This window comes from Oreochromis niloticus, linkage group LG6, assembly GCF_001858045.2.
Source record: "Oreochromis niloticus isolate F11D_XX linkage group LG6, O_niloticus_UMD_NMBU, whole genome shotgun sequence".
Classification (NCBI taxonomy): Eukaryota; Metazoa; Chordata; class Actinopteri; order Cichliformes; family Cichlidae; genus Oreochromis; species Oreochromis niloticus.
In genome coordinates, this window is record NC_031971.2 from 34,426,524 (window position 1) to 34,443,647 (window position 17,124).

Genomic DNA, 17,124 nt, shown 5'->3' on the forward strand with positions numbered 1-17,124 from the left:
AGCAGACCATAGAGAAGACAATTACAGTAATCTAAACGAGATGGAACAAAAGCATTGACAAGTATGGCGGTACTGTTTGGAGTGATTGAAGGACAAAGGCGGTTAATATGATAAAGATGAAAATAAGAAGACTGAGTGATATTATTTATATGTGAAGGAAAAGAGTGCTGTCAAGGATGACACCAAGACTCTTAACCTGAGGGGAAGGTGTGACAACAGAGTTATCACTGGATAATGAAAAACTTCTGGTTGGAACTTTAGTCAGTTTTGATTTGGTGCCTATTAGAATAAATTCTGAAGTAATGGTAGTATGATGGTCTGGGCCTGCTTTGCTACTTCAGGACCTGGGCAACTTATCGTAATTGATGGAATCATGAACTCTGCTCTCTACAAGAAAATCCTGAAGGAGAGTATCTGGCCACTAACTCAAACCCAAGCACACTTGGGTCAACAGGACTATGATTCTACACACACCAACAAGTCCACATCTACATATATAAAAAGTTTTGGACTGCCTAGTCAAAGTCTGGACTCAAATCCAATTGAAATGCTTTGGCATGACCTTAAACAGGTCGCTCATGCTAAAAAACAAAACAAAAAAAACCCTCCAATGTGGGTGAATTAAAACAATTCTGCAAAGAAGAGTGGGCCAAAATTCCTCTACAGCACTGTGAAAGACTCATTAGCAATTATCCCAATAAATGCTTGCTAATAAATGCTAATATTGCAATTAGCTTGATCTGAAAAAATAAATATATAATAATAAAAAAGAAACGAAATCAGGAGTAAAATACTTAAAGTTAGATAAGTTATATATTTTATGCCGTTAGACCCTACATTTGCTCCATTCATTACCTGCTTCTTCCAATTTGTCAGAGATCATAGCACTAACAAAAGAATAAATGATCGAATAACTGTCAGGAGGGGCTGGTTTCCGTGCATTTGTTTTTCCTTCCTACGGTCTCGTATCAGTTGACACCCACCGTTATCAGCGCACACACTAAAGTCAATACTTGTAAATTACACTTGAACAAATCTGTCCTGCACTCCAGATTTCAGCGGTCTCGTGACTGCAACAATAACAACAAAAGAAAAAAAAATCACAGTGTCGTATTGGTTCTTTCTAAAGCCACTCAACAAAAATCCGGACTCTGATTGGCTGCTAACGTTGCACCCTTCCCCTCTCAGTAAACCTGTCACACAAGCTACTTCCTGGTGTGATTGGTGGGAAAACGCAATGCTGCATCAAAGATGGCTTATTATCAACCTGCATTTGATTTATTTAGGAATAGTAGTGTGAAAGAATAAGTGGCGCTCTGCGAGAAGACAAGGCGGAGAGCTGGTGGTAGCTGTCGCGAGCAGTGTTAGCACTCTCGCCGCACTACGCACCTCTTGCTCTCTACGTGCGCAAACGTTAAGTTGCCCCTACTCTGCTAGCTAGTTAGCTCACATAGTAAATATTAGCTAGTCAAGCAAGCTTGCTTATTGTAGATTGCTAAAATGGCCACCATGGAGAAATTGATGAAGGCCTTTGAGTCTCTGAAGTCATTCCAGCAGCAGCAGGGACCACCGACCGCCGAGGAGCTCGCTCAGAGGCAGTAAGTTGATATTTGTCCAGCGGTGACAGAATAGGAGGCTAGGAGCCGTTAGGCTAGACCCTTAGCTTATCGTGCTAGCAGCGTTGGTCCATCTCGGGTAGATAACCAACGTTTAATAGATGGCTTCAAGTCAGCTGCGCTAAAACGTAAACTGGGAATGAGGCTAAGGTGTTATTCATACTTCTCAGCCCATTTAGGTACACTTGTTGCCATGCTTTAGATCGCTGCTTAGCGATGCTCGCTATCCTAACGCGATCTGATTGTTTGCTAGCCTGATTTTAGGATCAGACCAGCTGAATGATGGCCAACACAGAAAGCTGATGCCAAGAACACGTGAAAGGGTCAGGAGGATCAATTTCAAGGACGTAATTTTGTGTATTCAGTAGCAGAGGATGTTGAGTTTCATAATAATATTTAAACTGCTTATGCAAATGGTTATGAATGGAATGATCAACATAGGGGGGCTTCCTGCACTTGCGTCATCTCCAAGAAGTTTTATGACAGATCTAGTCCGTTGTTGGTTGAAACACAGGCATAGGAATTCATTTATATAGCTTTTAAAGAAATGAATTGATGGGATCCGTGCGTAAGGAATACAGTTTTAGGGGATGGCTCTGATTTATAGTCATTATTTTAATCACTGCATTCCTTGGCTATAAGCAAGATACCTAAATTCAGTCTTTCTTTGTGCACACACACACACTCACACTCATCTTTTGCATTTTGTCTCATCTTCCACAGAAAAAAGGAGCAAGCTGCCACAAAGAAGGACAGGGTGACCCACTGTCTGACAATATGTGAAAACATTGTGGCTCAGTCACTGAGGTATTCCTTGTTATTTGATCTAAATATGTGTTGGTGTGAGTCATATCTTTTTACATTATTTTAGGGTTTCCTATCACCTTCACTAACTGTATAAATGGTAAGATAGCTTTTCTGTAAAGAATGTCTGAGGTGCGGGGTGATGTCATTTGCAACCAGAGCTGCTTCAGTAGTGGCTTTACACCTGATTTCACTGATTTCTGTGATATTTTGGGAATGAAGTGGGGACATGTTCATCTTTACATATAGTTTTTTTTTTCTTTTCTGTAATGTCCTTTGTGAAAAAAAACGTATTGCTCCTCAGTTTTGTGAGTTTATGCTAGAGGGTTAACAGTTTGAGAAAATTTAATAGATTTTTGGCTTTTTCTCTCTCTGGTCCTGGGAATAGAACATCTCCAGAGTTTCAGAAACTGCTTGGCATCGCCATGGAGATGTTCCTGCTCTGCAGCGATGACAGTGAATCAGATGTTCGGATGGTAGCCGATGAGTGCCTGAATAAAATAATCAAAGTGAGCAAAATCTGCAAGATGGGACAAATGAATAAGAATATTAATGACCAAAATTGTCAAAATAAGTTTGGTGTTGTTGGTGGTGGTGTTAATCATTCATTTTGATAATTTTCAGGCACTGATGGACTCCAACTTGCCTAGACTGCAGCTGGAATTGTACAAAGAAATTAAAAAGGTAAGGCATGAGGTTGTAAAGTGAGTATTTTTTAATACACCTTCTATGTCTTTACTCTCAGACTATAGGCCAGTGTTAGATGTGAAAAGAAATTGTTTGACGTTTCTTTAGAGAAAGTACGGTCAGATGTTAGACATGGTAATATCAGTGCTTGTGTGGCTCAATAGAATGGTGCCTCTCGGAGTCTGAGGGCAGCTTTATGGAGGTTTGCTGAGCTTGCCCACCTCATCAGACCGCAGAAATGCAGGTATGCAAACTTATAATATTTTTACATTATTTTTAACTATTATCCACAACATGTCTTAGTTTAGAGTCTGCTGTGGTTGTGGGGACAACATCAAAGTATCATCTGTGCTTTTTTTACTTGCATATTCTTTTTTTTTTTTTTGCTTTTACTTCATGTATACTTCTTCTCTCTCCCTTATGGCGCAGACCTTACCTGGTCAACCTGTTGCCGTGCCTCACCAGAATCACAAAGCGGCAGGAAGAGACTGTGCAGGAGACACTTGCTACAGCAATGCCCAAGATCATGTCCGCCCTGGGACACTTTGCCAATGATGGTGAAATCAAGGTATTCACCTGCTGTGTGCTAAAGTAGAAAAAAAAAAATAAAAATCATAGGCCAGTGGAAACTTTTTTTTGTAATCATCATCTAACTATTTCTGTTTTAGGTGCTGCTGAAGGCATTTGTGGCTAATCTGAAGTCCAGCTCCCCGACCATTAGACGGACAGCAGCCAGTTCAGCCGTTAGTATTTGCCAGCACTCCAGACGCACTAGCTACTTCTACACCTGGCTCCTTAATGTTCTTCTGGGTAGGTCGCACACAGGCTCACTTTCAAGCACAGACTGTGGACATGTCTTTTCTACCCTTTTACATTTTACTAAGATCATTTGTGTTAACATTTGTGAGCTAATTTGGAATTTTTGCCCTTTTCGCCTTTTTCCAGGTCTGCTGGTTCCGGTGGATGATGAACATCCCAGCCATCTAATACTGGGGGTGCTGCTAACCCTTCGTTACCTGATGCCTCTGCTGCAGCAGCATGTCAACTCCACTAGTCTTAAAGGAAGCTTTGGTGTCATGAGAAAGGAAGCTGATGTACAGCCAACACCCGAACAGCTGCTGCAGGTGAGATGGAATTTGTGTGTGTGTGTATATATGAAAAAAGAAGAAAAAAGAGTTTGTATACACTTGTGTAATTGGATGTGTAATAATTCTGTATGCATGTCTTTTAAAGGTGTATGAGCTAACCCTACACTATACACAGCACTGGGATCACAATGTGGTCACAGCTGCTCTGGAGCTGCTGCAGCAGGTCTTCAGGACTCCCCCACCAGAGCTTCTGCACATGCTCATTACTGCTGGTAGCATCCCACATGCCACCGTTTTTCGTCAGGACACTGAGAACCGCTCACGTTCTGGCAGCATCCTTGAATTCATTGGTAATCACGTGAATCGACTATTACTGTCTAAACAGTGCTTGTTATCCCTTTAGATATGCGCCCAGAAACATTTACACTGTTAACAAGCTCTAGAGACATGATTTTTATCTGTTTCAGCTAGTTTATAATTCAGTCACTTATGCTGACCTTGCCAGGGAACCACATGGACAAACTGTGTTGGGGTTCCACTCTAGCCTCTGCTTTTGTTTGTGGCCTTTTTCTTTGCATTTTAACTCATTTTCTGACATCCTTAAATAATAGTTTCTGTTTCTTATAAGCTTCTCTGAGCCTGTACTACTTTCCTACTCCTCAACTTCTATTTCTGCTTCCTGTTTTCATGCCTTTTGCAGCGGGGGGAGGGTCTTCCTGCAGTCCACTCCTTCTCAGGAAACAGAGAGGTGACTAGTCTGTTTATCTCCTCTGTTCACCTCTTTCCTCTCTCAGATGTGCCAATCAGGGCTTGAACAAGTTTACCTCCAACTGCGAGGCACTAAAGGCCGTGGACTTGCCTAAAATTACATGTTATTTTCATTGTATATATAAATTTTATTCTTGTGCTCAGTTTAAAGTAAATCACCCCACTTAGGTTTGAGTGCCTTTCCTTCTTTTAAGCTGCTGTTAATCTTACAGATTCATATTGACAATAAACCTGTTATTTCCAGGTAAAATGCTCTCTGGAGAGGAGGATGGCTTGGAGGATGACCCTGAGAGGACTGAGGTCACTACTGCTGCTTTCACAGGTGAGATACAAACACCAGCAAGCAAATTGTAAAGTTTATGTCAACTTTGACTGTGTTCCTAATTTCACAGTGTAAATATGTGGAGCAAAAATAAAGCTTCTGTGTGTTTCTTACTTTAGCATCAGTTGTTGGTACAGACAGCTCATCTGCAGCCCAGGTGGACATCATCACTGAACAGCCTCGGTCTTCCCAGCATGCTCTGCAGCCTGGTGATTCTGTGGACCTCAGTGCCTCTTCAGAACAGGGCGGTGGCGGAGCCGGGACATCTACATCAGGCACTCCAGAGTCGCCCAATGACAATGATGAGGAAATGCTGAGTCGGAGCTCCAGTGGTGGGGCAAATGTTACCCCAGAGACTGCTGACTACACCACCCCAGAGAATGCGACTCCAGAGGGAGGGCCTCTAGGAGAAAGTGGGACACTGCTAGGCACTAATGATCGCTCACTTCCACCCAGCGACTCCTCCCAAACCACCACAGAGGGACCGGACTCAGCTGTCACCCCTTCGGATGTAGCAGAACTGGTAAGTTTGTCTGGGTAGGACTGCACATGTCTAATTTTATTTGAGACTACAGCTTGTACATCCAGTAATTGTGTGGGTTTCTGTTGATTACAATGAACAGTGTGCTTCCCTAGACAATGATGGATTTAATTACCATGTAATCCATTAATTAACTTTGAACCTTTATGTCTCTGATGGCATTGTGCTTGGTTTGAAAATGATGCTTCACTTCCCAGAAGGTTGATTCTGTTCATCTAGATGTAGTTTACTGAGTCACTTGGATGAGTGACGAAACCTCTATCCCACTGAAAACACTATCTTATTTTCTTCAACATTAGTGGAATATTGGTAATATTGGTGATCACACAACTTTATTATCCTCCTTGATTTCTTCAAGACTTGTGGTAGATGGTGTTCCTTTCTTCACCACCACTACCACTGAGTTCTTCAGAGGTGGGGATGCTCCCTGTAATATTCTATAACAATCCATGAGATTGTTATGAACTGGTGCTAAAAATAACATTACATTTAAAATGAATTAAATTGATTGTAAAACATTTTGAGGTCAAATATATTTCTTTGTCCCTCAGAATAAATATTTCTTCCAGTAGTGATATTGAGTAGCATATTAACAGGAGGTGATTACAAAACAACTTCCTTTACACTAGCATTTCTTTCTGAAGACTTTTTAAAAGATAAAAAGCAGCTTATCAGAGTAGCAGCTAGAAATATTTTCCTGAGATGATTCAAGAAGAAGATAAGTTTTTATCCTTAAATCTTTTCTGCAGTAAAAAAGAAACATGAAATCCTTAAGTGTTCACCCATAATGCTAACATTAATAAGTCACAATCTGGTTGTTAGGTGATTATGTATGAACCCTGCTTACAAACTACCCTGCGTTTATTAAGGCTGTTGTCTTTTGCGGTTGTTTTAATGCTTTGTATCTTCTTCTATTTAATCTGAAGAAGCCCCTAAAAATAGTCAGTGATCACTGTCGGCTTCTCTGGATTTTTATTGCTAGTCTTCATCTGCAGCACGTTTTAAAGCTCAGTTTTTAAAACCTTGTGATGTAACTACAGCCTATTGGCTCACGATTTGCTGGACACCAAATATTTGAATGTGTCAGGAAAGAATCACCCTGAGGCTAATAAAGATTTGAATAGGTACGTGAAGCTGAGGATCAGGAATTTGTCACAGCAAGTAATCCAAACCATGCAGCAGTATATTAATGACTTACCACGTGATGGGGATGGATCATCACTTCTGACTGAAGTTTGGCTCGCGTTTAGCATCTTTTTCCTGCCATGCGATTGCATTTGTCTTCTCTGCCCATCCCTGAACCTCACGTTAACATTTACTGAGGGGGAAAAAAGTCAGTGTCTATCCTTCAGCTTCACTATGCTAATGTGTTTCTATGTTACCCTAACCATAGCTCTCTAGCTAGCCGCAACGTAGCACATTATTATATACCAGCTAATCCAACTTCAGTAACCCTACAAACGTCGCCGCTGTTCAGTTTTCTGTCTTCATTCATGTCTGACATGATAGCAGAGCTGTGCGTTTTTAGTTTTTCAGAGATCCCTCAGTCAGAACATTGTACATTATCTTCAGATGGGAACCAACAAGCTAACTCCCAGCCTACTTCTAACTCTGTTAAACTTCAGAGATCCTGTTTTTTCATGAACGCCTGAATGTTAAACTGGTAAAGCAGCCACACTGATCATTTTATTAAAGATGCAGGAATTTAGACGGTTTCTAACTCTCAGTGATGCCCCAGTGTTTGTTTGAGTTTGGGAACTGAAGAGGAGTTTGGACCTGGAAACGGCTAATGACGTCAGACTGAGAGGTGGATAAGTCTTATCGTCCCCTGTTATGCTTTTAGAAGCAGTTGGACTTGTTTTCTATGTCGTCACTTTTCGTACTGTCTTTTTATTATGCTCCTAATCGTGACACAGTAATTTTGACTGTTGGACTTGGTTGTGGATTAAGTTCATGGTCTGTTTCTCCTGTTAGGATTTTTGGGGGATGCTTTTTCACTCTTTTTTACTCTTCTGAAACCAGTTTTTTTTTTGTCAGCAGCAAAACATGTTCCTAAGGTAAAAAATCATGAGCATCATTCCTAGATGATGCATTCAGGACTTGAAACAATAAAAGCTGCATATGCATAATGCAACACTTTCTGTAAAATCTAGTACATATAAAAGCAAAACAAAACAAACTTCTATCTTAGATTTTTAACTCTGTCATCCACTCATGTAATAAAACTCAAACTCTTTCAAATGTTACTTAAGAAAAAGTTTTTTTTAAAAAAAGGTTTAATTTGCAGATTTTTGCTGCTGTACCTGGAGTGTCAGGTTAATCTGCCTTTCTGGCCCCAACTACAGAACTTTTGTTACATAATAATTCTACCTCTGTGGTCTTGCCCCCCCTTTCCTATATCCTTCGTACCAGTCACTTCGTACCAGTCACACTTCATTGCCACGGGTGATTGAGCCTTCCCCACCCTCGCCAGCTTCCACTGAGGGTCCCGATGCCGCAGACAGCGACTCATCTGTCTACACTGCCTCCTCTTCGTCTTCTTCATTTTCTTTCACCTCCTCTTCCTCCTTCTATGCCACCACCTCCTCCTCTAGCACTAGTGACAAGGTCAGCCAATTGGACACAGTGAACAGACTGGGATGGGCTTGCTTGTTTCAATACATTTGGCTTTCTTCATTCTTTCTCCTTTGGTTGGCTTTTTCGTCTCAACCCTAGACTTTTCCTAGCTTGTTGCCTCTTCTCCCCTCCTGTTGTCACCGACAGTAGATTATGCACCTTTCTTTCCCCCCTCATTTTGAGGTATTCCCTCCTGAAAATCAGATGCGTTTTGATAAAAGCAAGCAGCTTTGACATCCCGTGTGACTGGCCTGGAGTGAAGTTGAAAAGGAGAGGCATGAAGGCCAACTGTTCTTTATTTTTGATATTCTTCAGATTTGGTTCTCTCTACCATTTGAAGAGGCTGTGACGGGCTTTTGTTCCAGCCAAACTTGGAGAATAAGACAATATTCACATTTTTCTCTCTCTTCTTTTTTTATTGTACCATTAAATTGGTTTATCTTGCGAGGGAGAGTTGTTCTTACCAAGCTGGTTTACTGTCAGAAGCCATGCAAACCAAAACCAAGAGAATACCATGCACTTTAGAAGAGCTGCAGTTCTGCTTAATAAAAAATATTGTTAGCATTTCAGGGTCAGGTTGGAGCAAAAGCTTGGTCTTCCTCTGGATTGTTGACTTTTTAAGCTTGTGCTTTTTCCTGTATGCAGTTGATTTGCTGTGAATTGTGTTGACCCAAGCATGATTCAGTAGACCTGTTTAATAGGGGAATTTTTTTTTTTTTTTAAATTTAATTCGTAGTTTTAGTCATTTGTTATGTTTTTCCTCTGTCCAGTAACTAACTCGGTGAGTCGAAACTATTAGGTATCATGTGCATGCAGTTACATTTCAAACTTTGGCAAACTGCCAGTTCTAATACATTTATGAATTTGAGTTTTCCCTTCTGAAGATGGTTTCTTTTTAATTTATTTGTGTGTGTGTGTGTGTTTGTGTGTGCATAAGGTACTGGATGGCAGTGAGAGTCAGTACTCTGGAATGCAAATTGGAACACTACAGGATGAAGAAGATGAAGGAACAGCACCTTCCTCCCAAGAAGAACCCCAAGAACCATTCCTGCAGTCAGCACTTGGTGCGTTTGTGTACACAGCTATGCACACATAAACGCAGATGGGCTCTGCCTATTCATAGAAAGCTTTAATGGTGGTTATTGTTTCTGTGTATAGCTCTTAGCAAGCCTCATCTCTTCGACGGCCGCGGTCACAACCGGCAGGGTTCAGACAGCAGTGTGGACCGTTTCATACCAAAGGATGAACCTGCTGAACCCGAGCCCGATAATAAGGTAAAGTGACTTAAAACTCTCCGTGCTTGTCATATATGGTTGAAGTGAAAGGTTAACATTATGTCACTTGTGTGCTTTTCTGTCAGCCATCACGTATAAAAGGTCCAATTGGGCACTATACAGACCAGGGTGCGGAGCCTCTAGTGCACTGTGTCCGGCTTCTTGCTGCTTCCTTCCTACTAACAGGACAAAAAAATGGTGAGTGGGTGTTCTGCTCAATACCAAATTTTTTTTTTCTTTTTGAGACCGAAAATTTGACTCCTTGATCTGATTGTCAAAATATATCTAACAGCAAAGTACAACTTCTACTCTCAGGCCTCTCAGATATCGGAGTTGTGCTTGTTCCTGTGACTTTTTGACATCTCTGTGTGCTATTATTTGCTTTGTGTTTCTTCAGGCTTGATTCCTGACAAAGAGGTGCGAGTGAGTGTGAAAGCCTTGGCACTCAGCTGTGTTGGAGCAGCGGCAGCGCTGCATCCCGAAGCCTTCTTTAACTCCCTCTACTTGGAGCCGCTGGACGGCGTTCCAGTAGTAGGTAAGAACTGAACAAAAAAAAAAAACAACTGCTCCTATCTAGTAGATGTCTAAGTAACGTGCAACAGTAAACCAGTGTGTAGGCTCCCAGTACTGAAACTAAGAAGCTAAATAGAATCCAGCTATTGTTACTTGCATTTTGACATGTGCGTTTCATACTTATTTGGAAAAAAATGTCTTGTTTGAAGGCGCTCTGGACTACATTTGTTACAGTGAAACCATTTTTCATTTACAGAATAGTAACTTATTTGTACAACTGCATTTGTGTGCCTTTTAACACTTTGGGGCATTATTCTTTTTTCTTTTTCTTTTTTTTTTTTTTTTACCTTTTCAGAGCAGCAATATATTAGTGATGTCCTGGGCCTCATTGACCATGGAGACCCCCAGATTAGAGGAGCTACAGCTATCCTATGTGCAGCCATCATACAGGCTGCGCTCACCAAAACACGTTTCAACATACACACTTGGCTGGCCAGTGTGCAGAGTGCAACAGGTTTGTGTGTTGGTCTTTGTCTTACTTGCATTTTGCAAAGAATTGAGAGTATTTAAAGATGTCTATCATACCTGTCTGTCTGTACTCTAGGTAACCCACTGTCCCTGGTGGACTTGGTGCCTTTGCTTCAGAAGACTTTGAAAGATGAATCCTCTGTCACCTGCAAGATGGCTTGCTCTGCAGTGAGGGTAAGATGGTTTTGTGTGAGTGTGTTGGTAATCACTACTCTCTGTCTTGCTTAGTCCCTCAGGTTCTTTGTTTGTGTCTGTGCTTTTGTTTGTGAGTCTGACCCATTGTTTTTTTTGTGTGTGTGTTTTGTGTTTCAGCACTGCATCACGACTATTTGCAGCAGTACCCTGAGTGAGCTTGGCCTGCAGCTGGTGATTGACCTCTTTGCGCTGAAGGACTCTTCCTATTGGCTTGTTCGCACTGAGCTCTTGGAAACTCTGGCAGAATTAGACTTCCGGTAGAATACTTTTGTATCCTGATGCCTGTTATATACAGTCTCTGTTTTCTAAAAATAATAATAACTCAACTTTAAACTTAAGCTCACATTTACTTTGTATTACCTATAATTGCTTTTTAAAGTTTTTTACTTTTTCCCGTGTTTTAGATTAGTTAATTTTTTGGAGAGGAAAACTGAGACTTTACATAAAGGAGATCATCACTACACTGGGGTAAGATTATTTTCTGCTTAATTTTTTTTTTTTAACGATCTTTGCTTTGAAATATCCTTTCTGGGCTTCTGCATTCAGCTGTTGACTGGTGTTGTTTGTTTACATTTCTCTAGCGGCTGCGGCTGCAAGACAGAGTCCTGAATGATGTGGTCGTATATCTGTTGGGAGATGACGATCCAAGAGTACGGCACGTGGCTGCCTCTGCGGTCAGCAGGTAAAATGCCTCTTCACATATAGCACATGCTATGTCCTTTATGTAATGGACTGTAAATGAGCCCTTTGACTTTCGTCATATCTCTCTTCCTGTCTCTTTACAGACTAGTTTCCAGGTTGTTCTATGACTGTGACCAGGGCCAGGTGGATCCAGTGGTAGCAATTGCCCGAGACCAGAGTTCAGTCTATCTGCAGCTGCTTATGCATGAGACACAACCCCCATCCCAGTTCACAGTTAGCACAATCACAAGGTACACACGCGCACACACACTTCCAGTATATCTCGTGCCTCATCAAAGGTCACCTTAGCCTATATTACTATGAAGAAGTTCTCAACCTTGTTGACCTGGTTATCCTTTTTTTAGTACAATGTGTCTTATTGTACTGAATATAAGAGCTATTTTCAACCCCAGACATATTTTTCTTGTGATCGGAAATGCTTTGAGCCACAAGCTTTTATAAGATTTTGCAGTTAAATACACAACTCCTGAGGGAACCTTGGAATAATTACTTAAAATTTTGTCTGCCAGGACATACCGAGGCTACAGCATGTCCAACACTGTCTCTGATGTCACATTGGAGAACAACTTGTCCAGAGTAGTTGCTGCTGTCTCGCATGCTTTGACCTCGTCTACCTCCAGAGCTCTAACTGTAGGTTTTCAGCTCATTGTTTGCCAGCTCTCAAGCAAGTTTATCGCATTTGTTTCATAACATCTAAATATTTATCATGCTGTCTTCTCTGCAGTTTGGCTGCTGTGAGGCCTTGTGCCTCCTAGCTTCAAATTTTCCAGTGGGCAATTGGAGCACAGGCTGGCACTGCGGCTATGTTAGCTCCAATAGCAACTTTTCATCCCGTTCTAGTCTTAACCGCAGTAGGGGCAGAACCCTCAGGTTTGTATGCTGCACTGATTAATACATTTTTTTACATAATCATTTCAACTCTTTCTCTAGAATCCCCTTACCTTCTGTCTGTTCACTCCTTTCTGCAGTTTATCACAGCCTAGCAGTGCTCCAGCCTCTTCAACCACCTCATCTGCACCAGATGCAGAGCGGAGGACTCTGACTGTAGGAATTGCCAACACAGTGCTCTCCTTATTGTCTTCTGCCTGGTTTCCACTGGATCTCTCTGCGCATCAGGATGCACTGTTACTTTCTGGAAACCTCATAGCTGGTGGGTAATTTACTTTAAGAGTTTCAGGTATTTTTCATATAATTTAATATGACATGAACATGTTTTACTCTGACATTTGTTGTTTCTTCACTACCCTAATGATGTTGTCAGCTGTGGCTCCTAAATGTATGCGTAATCCCTGGGTTGGGGAGGAAGAAGGCAGCAGTGGGACCAGTAGTGGAGGCCCAAGTAAATTGGAGGAACCCTGGGCCGCGCTATCAGAACGCTCCCTGGTGGTCATGGTGGAGCAACTCTTTTCCCATCTGCTGAAGGTCCTCAACATCTGTGCCCATGTGTTGGATGATACACCACCAGGACCAGCAATGAAGGTAAGTTTGATAAGGAGATTTACTTGGTTTAACAGACTCATGAAAGAAAATATTTGGTACCATGCATTCAGGTGCATTGTACCACAAGTTTGACCCACAGGATGTCTGATGTATTATGTTCTGTTCTACACACTTTATAGGCCACTCTCCCCTCCCTGAGCAACACCCCCTCCCTCAGTCCCATTCGTAGGAAAGGCAAGGAGAAGGAGGGTGCCGAGCCCAGTGCCACCCCTATGAGCCCAAAGAAGGGTAGTGAGGCCAACACAGGTAAACACCTCACCATTGCTTAAAAAAAAGGGTACAGATCATCTCTGTGAGTCTCAGAATATTAAGTGGGGTTTTTCTAAGCAGGCAGGCCAACAGACAGTACAGGATCAACAACTGTAAACAAATCGACCACCCTTGGCAACTTCTACCACCTGCCTCCCTACCTCAAGCTCTATGATGTGCTCAAAGCTACGCATGCCAACTATAAGGTCAGAACACTTCTTTGTTTAAACTTAAAATGCTTTTAATGGCTTTTGTTGCCTGTATGGTGGTTTATGGTTGGTCTAATGTTTTTCTAGGTTACGTTGGACCTTCACAGTAGTCAAGAAAAGTTTGGAAGTTTCCTGCGTGCTACATTAGATGTTCTTTCTCAGCTGCTGGAGTTAGCCACACTTCATGACATCGGGAAGGTAAAGATGAATTGTATTGTCTTTCAGTGTTAAGTTTGGTGTGATCCCTTAACAAGCGGTCTTGTTATTTTCTTAACAACTGCCAATTTATTGATAATCTTTGCTGTTATCAATAGAATGTAACCTTTTTTTCTTTTCTTTTAGTGTGTGGAGGAAATTTTGGGCTACCTCAAGTCCTGCTTCTCCAGAGAACCAACCATGGCCACAGTTTGTGTGCAACAGGTTAGTATGTTATGTGTTAATCCCTGTGAATTGTAGATGTATATCTTTTTGAATGTGTGTGGCAGTCTTTGTGGTTCTAGCACTGAGCAGTGTGCTGCAGCCGGTGTGACTCCACACAGAGTGAGGCTGGTTCCTGCCGACAGGGCCTGTAAAGGCATTGGTTCCCCTGTGCGATGGTTCCATACATTCATGTATTTATAGAACAACACACATTAGTATTCTGTCCAGTGGTAATCTAGTTTTCAGTTTCTTTGATAAGTCCACAGAGATACTAAAGGGACTCTTAAGGTAGCACAGCAAGTCAGTGTTTAAGGGGTTATGCACAGCGGGTGAATTATGAATAAAAGCAGAATTAAATGGTGAAGTGATTTTGGTTATATAACTATTAATCTTACGGATGGAGGAGCTACTAAAGAAAAGAGGTTTCACTGGAGCTTAATTATTGCTGTGTTTAAAAAAAATAATAAAATAAAATAAAAATAAAAAGGGAATACTTCATTTAAATATATTAACTGGATTCTCAAATTTAATGTAAAGTTGAAAATTATAGTGTTTTTGTATATATTTATGTTTATACATATTTGCAAAAGAGTTCTTGTGGTAATAAGTTGGCTTATTCTCCAGCTGTTGAAGACACTATTTGGGACCAACCTGGCCTCCCAGTATGAGGGTGTGTTGAGTGGACCCAGCCGGTCCCAGGGCAAAGCTCTACGTCTTGGCTCTTCCAGCTTGCGGCCAGGACTCTACCACTACTGCTTCATGGCTCCATACACTCACTTTACCCAGGCTCTTGCTGATGCAAGCCTCCGTAACATGGTGCAGGCTGAACAGGAGCAGGATACCTCTGGGTGAGTTCTAGTAACACACGTCTTCCATATGTATGCATTGATGTCCTTATTTAGGAAATAGCAAACGCTCCTCTTTTTTTTCTGTGACTTTCTGCACGTATTTATTCTCCACCCCTCCACATGCGGGATAGTGTGCATTCAGTTGTTTTATAGGTGTGTGTGTGTGTGTACGTAATATAAAATGTATGAGTTAAGTGCCTCTTCTGATGTGTGCTTATGTGGGAACACATAATAATGATAAAGGATTATTCTTTTATTTCTTCTTCTGTTTTTTTCTTTAATTTTAGATGGTTTGATGTAATGCAAAAAGCATCCAATCAACTGAGATCCAACATCACAAATGCAGCGCGCCACAGAGGAGACAAGGTACACTTTCATTGTCTTGCTGCTTTTCCATACCGATATTATGCGCTAAGAGTCGCTTATGTGGTCTGCTGCTGTTTTGAGAGTTGCATCTTGTGTTTTTTCAGAATGCCATTCATAACCACATTCGACTGTTTGAGCCGTTGGTGATCAAAGCTTTGAAGCAGTATACCACCAGCACATCTGTGGCGCTGCAAAGACAAGTACTGGACCTGCTCGCTCAGCTTGTGCAGCTCAGAGTCAACTACTGCCTGCTAGACTCAGACCAGGTAAAACAAACACATGCACATTTTTTTTTGGTCATCTCCAACTTCAAATTTTATAGTATGGCTCATTCAGAAATTTATGTTTTAGGTGTTTATTGGCTTTGTCCTGAAACAGTTTGAGTACATTGAAGTGGGGCAGTTCAGGTATGTTTTGAGTCAGTAGAAATTTCAGATTTCTCTGTGTGTGTGTATATATATATGAACTATTAAAGCTTGTCACATATGTTTCCTGGGAAATAAAATGACTGTTTGCATCACTTACAGAGATTCAGAGGCCATCATTCCCAACATCTTTTTCTTCCTGGTGCTGCTGTCTTATGAACGCTACCACTCCAAGCAGATTATCAGCATTCCCAAGATCATCCAGCTGTGTGATGGCATTATGGCAAGTGGCAGAAAAGCTGTCACACATGGTAAGAGGAATGCATATGACTTATATAATTTTTAATTCCTCTTTTAACTTCCAAACGTTTTCTTGTTGATGGTTACATTTACACTTTTCTGCTTCCTCTACAGCCATCCCAGCCTTGCAGCCTATAGTTCATGATCTGTTTGTCTTGAGGGGCTCAAACAAAGCTGATGCAGGCAAGGAGCTGGATACACAGAAAGAAGTTGTGGTCTCCATGCTGCTAAGACTTGTGCAGTACCATCAGGTATGTTTACAAGTGGATGCAGAGACACAGCATGCTACATCATCAGATATTCAACCCACTTTTTCTCTGCCTTGCTCATGCTTTCATGTGTCTGCTGCAGGTGTTGGAGATGTTCATTCTTGTACTGCAGCAGTGTCACAAAGAGAATGAAGACAAGTGGAAGAGATTATCCAGACAGATTGCAGACGTCATACTTCCCATGATTGCCAAGCAGCAGGTAGGAAAATGTTTGCAAGTTTATATGTTGGATTAACCTTGATGTTAAAGCCAATTAATTTTTACAGTAATTTATACAGATATGTGATCAGGGAATTTCTGTTTGTTTCAGTAATGATATTTGTATGTTTGGTCTGCACAGATGCATCTGGACTCTCCAGAGGCATTAGGAGTATTAAACACTCTGTTTGAGACGGTGGCACCTTCCTCTCTTAGACCTGTTGACATGCTGCTCAAGAGTATGTTCACCATCCCAGCTACCATGGTGAGACATCTCATCAGATAGCGTGCACTTTCTCACAATTTCTCTAGTTTTTAAGTGACTGATTTTTAAAAAACAAAACAAAAAACAGGAAAAGGTAAGATTTGATGTGAAATCTGACATTGGTTCTTGCAGGCATCTGTAGCTACAGTCCAGCTGTGGGTATCTGGTATCCTGGCAGTGCTTAGGGTACTGGTCTCGCAGTCCACTGAAGACATTGTGCTTTCCCGTGTCCATGAGCTGGCACTCTCTCCAAATCTACTCTCTTGCCACGCTATCCGCCGCCTGCATCAGCATAGCCCCTCCCCAAACGACCCGCCTGCTGCTGACACAATCTGCAAACAGGAAACTAATGGTGAAACGCAAAAGGCCCCACCTGAGGAAACGTTTGCCAGGTTATTATTTACTGTCTCTAACAGACTGAGAAAGGTTTCTACTCTGCTCTGTTTTCTCAGCTACCAGATTGCCTCCAAGGGTCTAACTC

General features: G+C 41.5%; 1 protein-coding gene and 1 non-coding gene across 8 annotated transcripts in view; both read left to right on the plus strand.

Annotated features, from left to right (window-relative positions):
* Positions 1–1,192: 1,192 nt before the first annotated feature.
* The window catches only part of htt (huntingtin), a 31,262-nt gene continuing 15,330 nt past the window's right edge, over positions 1,193–17,124 (plus strand). For 3 of the 7 annotated variants that reach the window (XM_013276665.3, XM_005458580.4, XM_019360018.2), the window contains exons 1-39: positions 1,194–1,598; positions 2,340–2,423; positions 2,809–2,929; positions 3,045–3,104; positions 3,272–3,351; positions 3,537–3,675; positions 3,776–3,917; positions 4,053–4,231; positions 4,341–4,545; positions 4,896–4,943; positions 5,208–5,285; positions 5,405–5,808; positions 9,380–9,506; positions 9,601–9,716; positions 9,803–9,914; positions 10,114–10,251; positions 10,585–10,743; positions 10,834–10,931; positions 11,070–11,209; positions 11,357–11,420; positions 11,534–11,634; positions 11,738–11,884; positions 12,164–12,284; positions 12,379–12,524; positions 12,623–12,804; positions 12,916–13,133; positions 13,274–13,400; positions 13,485–13,609; positions 13,700–13,810; positions 13,955–14,032; positions 14,657–14,880; positions 15,168–15,246; positions 15,351–15,512; positions 15,598–15,653; positions 15,774–15,922; positions 16,026–16,162; positions 16,263–16,379; positions 16,521–16,643; positions 16,776–17,035. In XM_013276665.3, the coding sequence (XP_013132119.1) occupies positions 1,501–1,598; positions 2,340–2,423; positions 2,809–2,929; positions 3,045–3,104; positions 3,272–3,351; positions 3,537–3,675; positions 3,776–3,917; positions 4,053–4,231; positions 4,341–4,545; positions 4,896–4,943; positions 5,208–5,285; positions 5,405–5,808; positions 9,380–9,506; positions 9,601–9,716; positions 9,803–9,914; positions 10,114–10,251; positions 10,585–10,743; positions 10,834–10,931; positions 11,070–11,209; positions 11,357–11,420; positions 11,534–11,634; positions 11,738–11,884; positions 12,164–12,284; positions 12,379–12,524; positions 12,623–12,804; positions 12,916–13,133; positions 13,274–13,400; positions 13,485–13,609; positions 13,700–13,810; positions 13,955–14,032; positions 14,657–14,880; positions 15,168–15,246; positions 15,351–15,512; positions 15,598–15,653; positions 15,774–15,922; positions 16,026–16,162; positions 16,263–16,379; positions 16,521–16,643; positions 16,776–17,035 (5,255 nt within the window). In that variant the 5' untranslated portion in view covers positions 1,194–1,500. Of the gene's footprint in view, positions 1,599–2,339; positions 2,424–2,808; positions 2,930–3,044; positions 3,105–3,271; positions 3,352–3,536; positions 3,676–3,775; positions 3,918–4,052; positions 4,232–4,340; positions 4,546–4,895; positions 4,944–5,207; positions 5,286–5,404; positions 5,809–9,379; positions 9,507–9,600; positions 9,717–9,802; positions 9,915–10,113; positions 10,252–10,584; positions 10,744–10,833; positions 10,932–11,069; positions 11,210–11,356; positions 11,421–11,533; positions 11,635–11,737; positions 11,885–12,163; positions 12,285–12,378; positions 12,525–12,622; positions 12,805–12,915; positions 13,134–13,273; positions 13,401–13,484; positions 13,610–13,699; positions 13,811–13,954; positions 14,033–14,656; positions 14,881–15,167; positions 15,247–15,350; positions 15,513–15,597; positions 15,654–15,773; positions 15,923–16,025; positions 16,163–16,262; positions 16,380–16,520; positions 16,644–16,775; positions 17,036–17,124 lie in introns of all 7 variants that reach the window. The other 4 variants (XM_013276666.3, XM_013276667.3, XM_025908014.1 and 1 more) reach the window with 3 other exon arrangements.
* On the plus strand, positions 14,091–14,220 carry LOC112847243 (small Cajal body-specific RNA 14). The gene has a single exon (XR_003220677.1).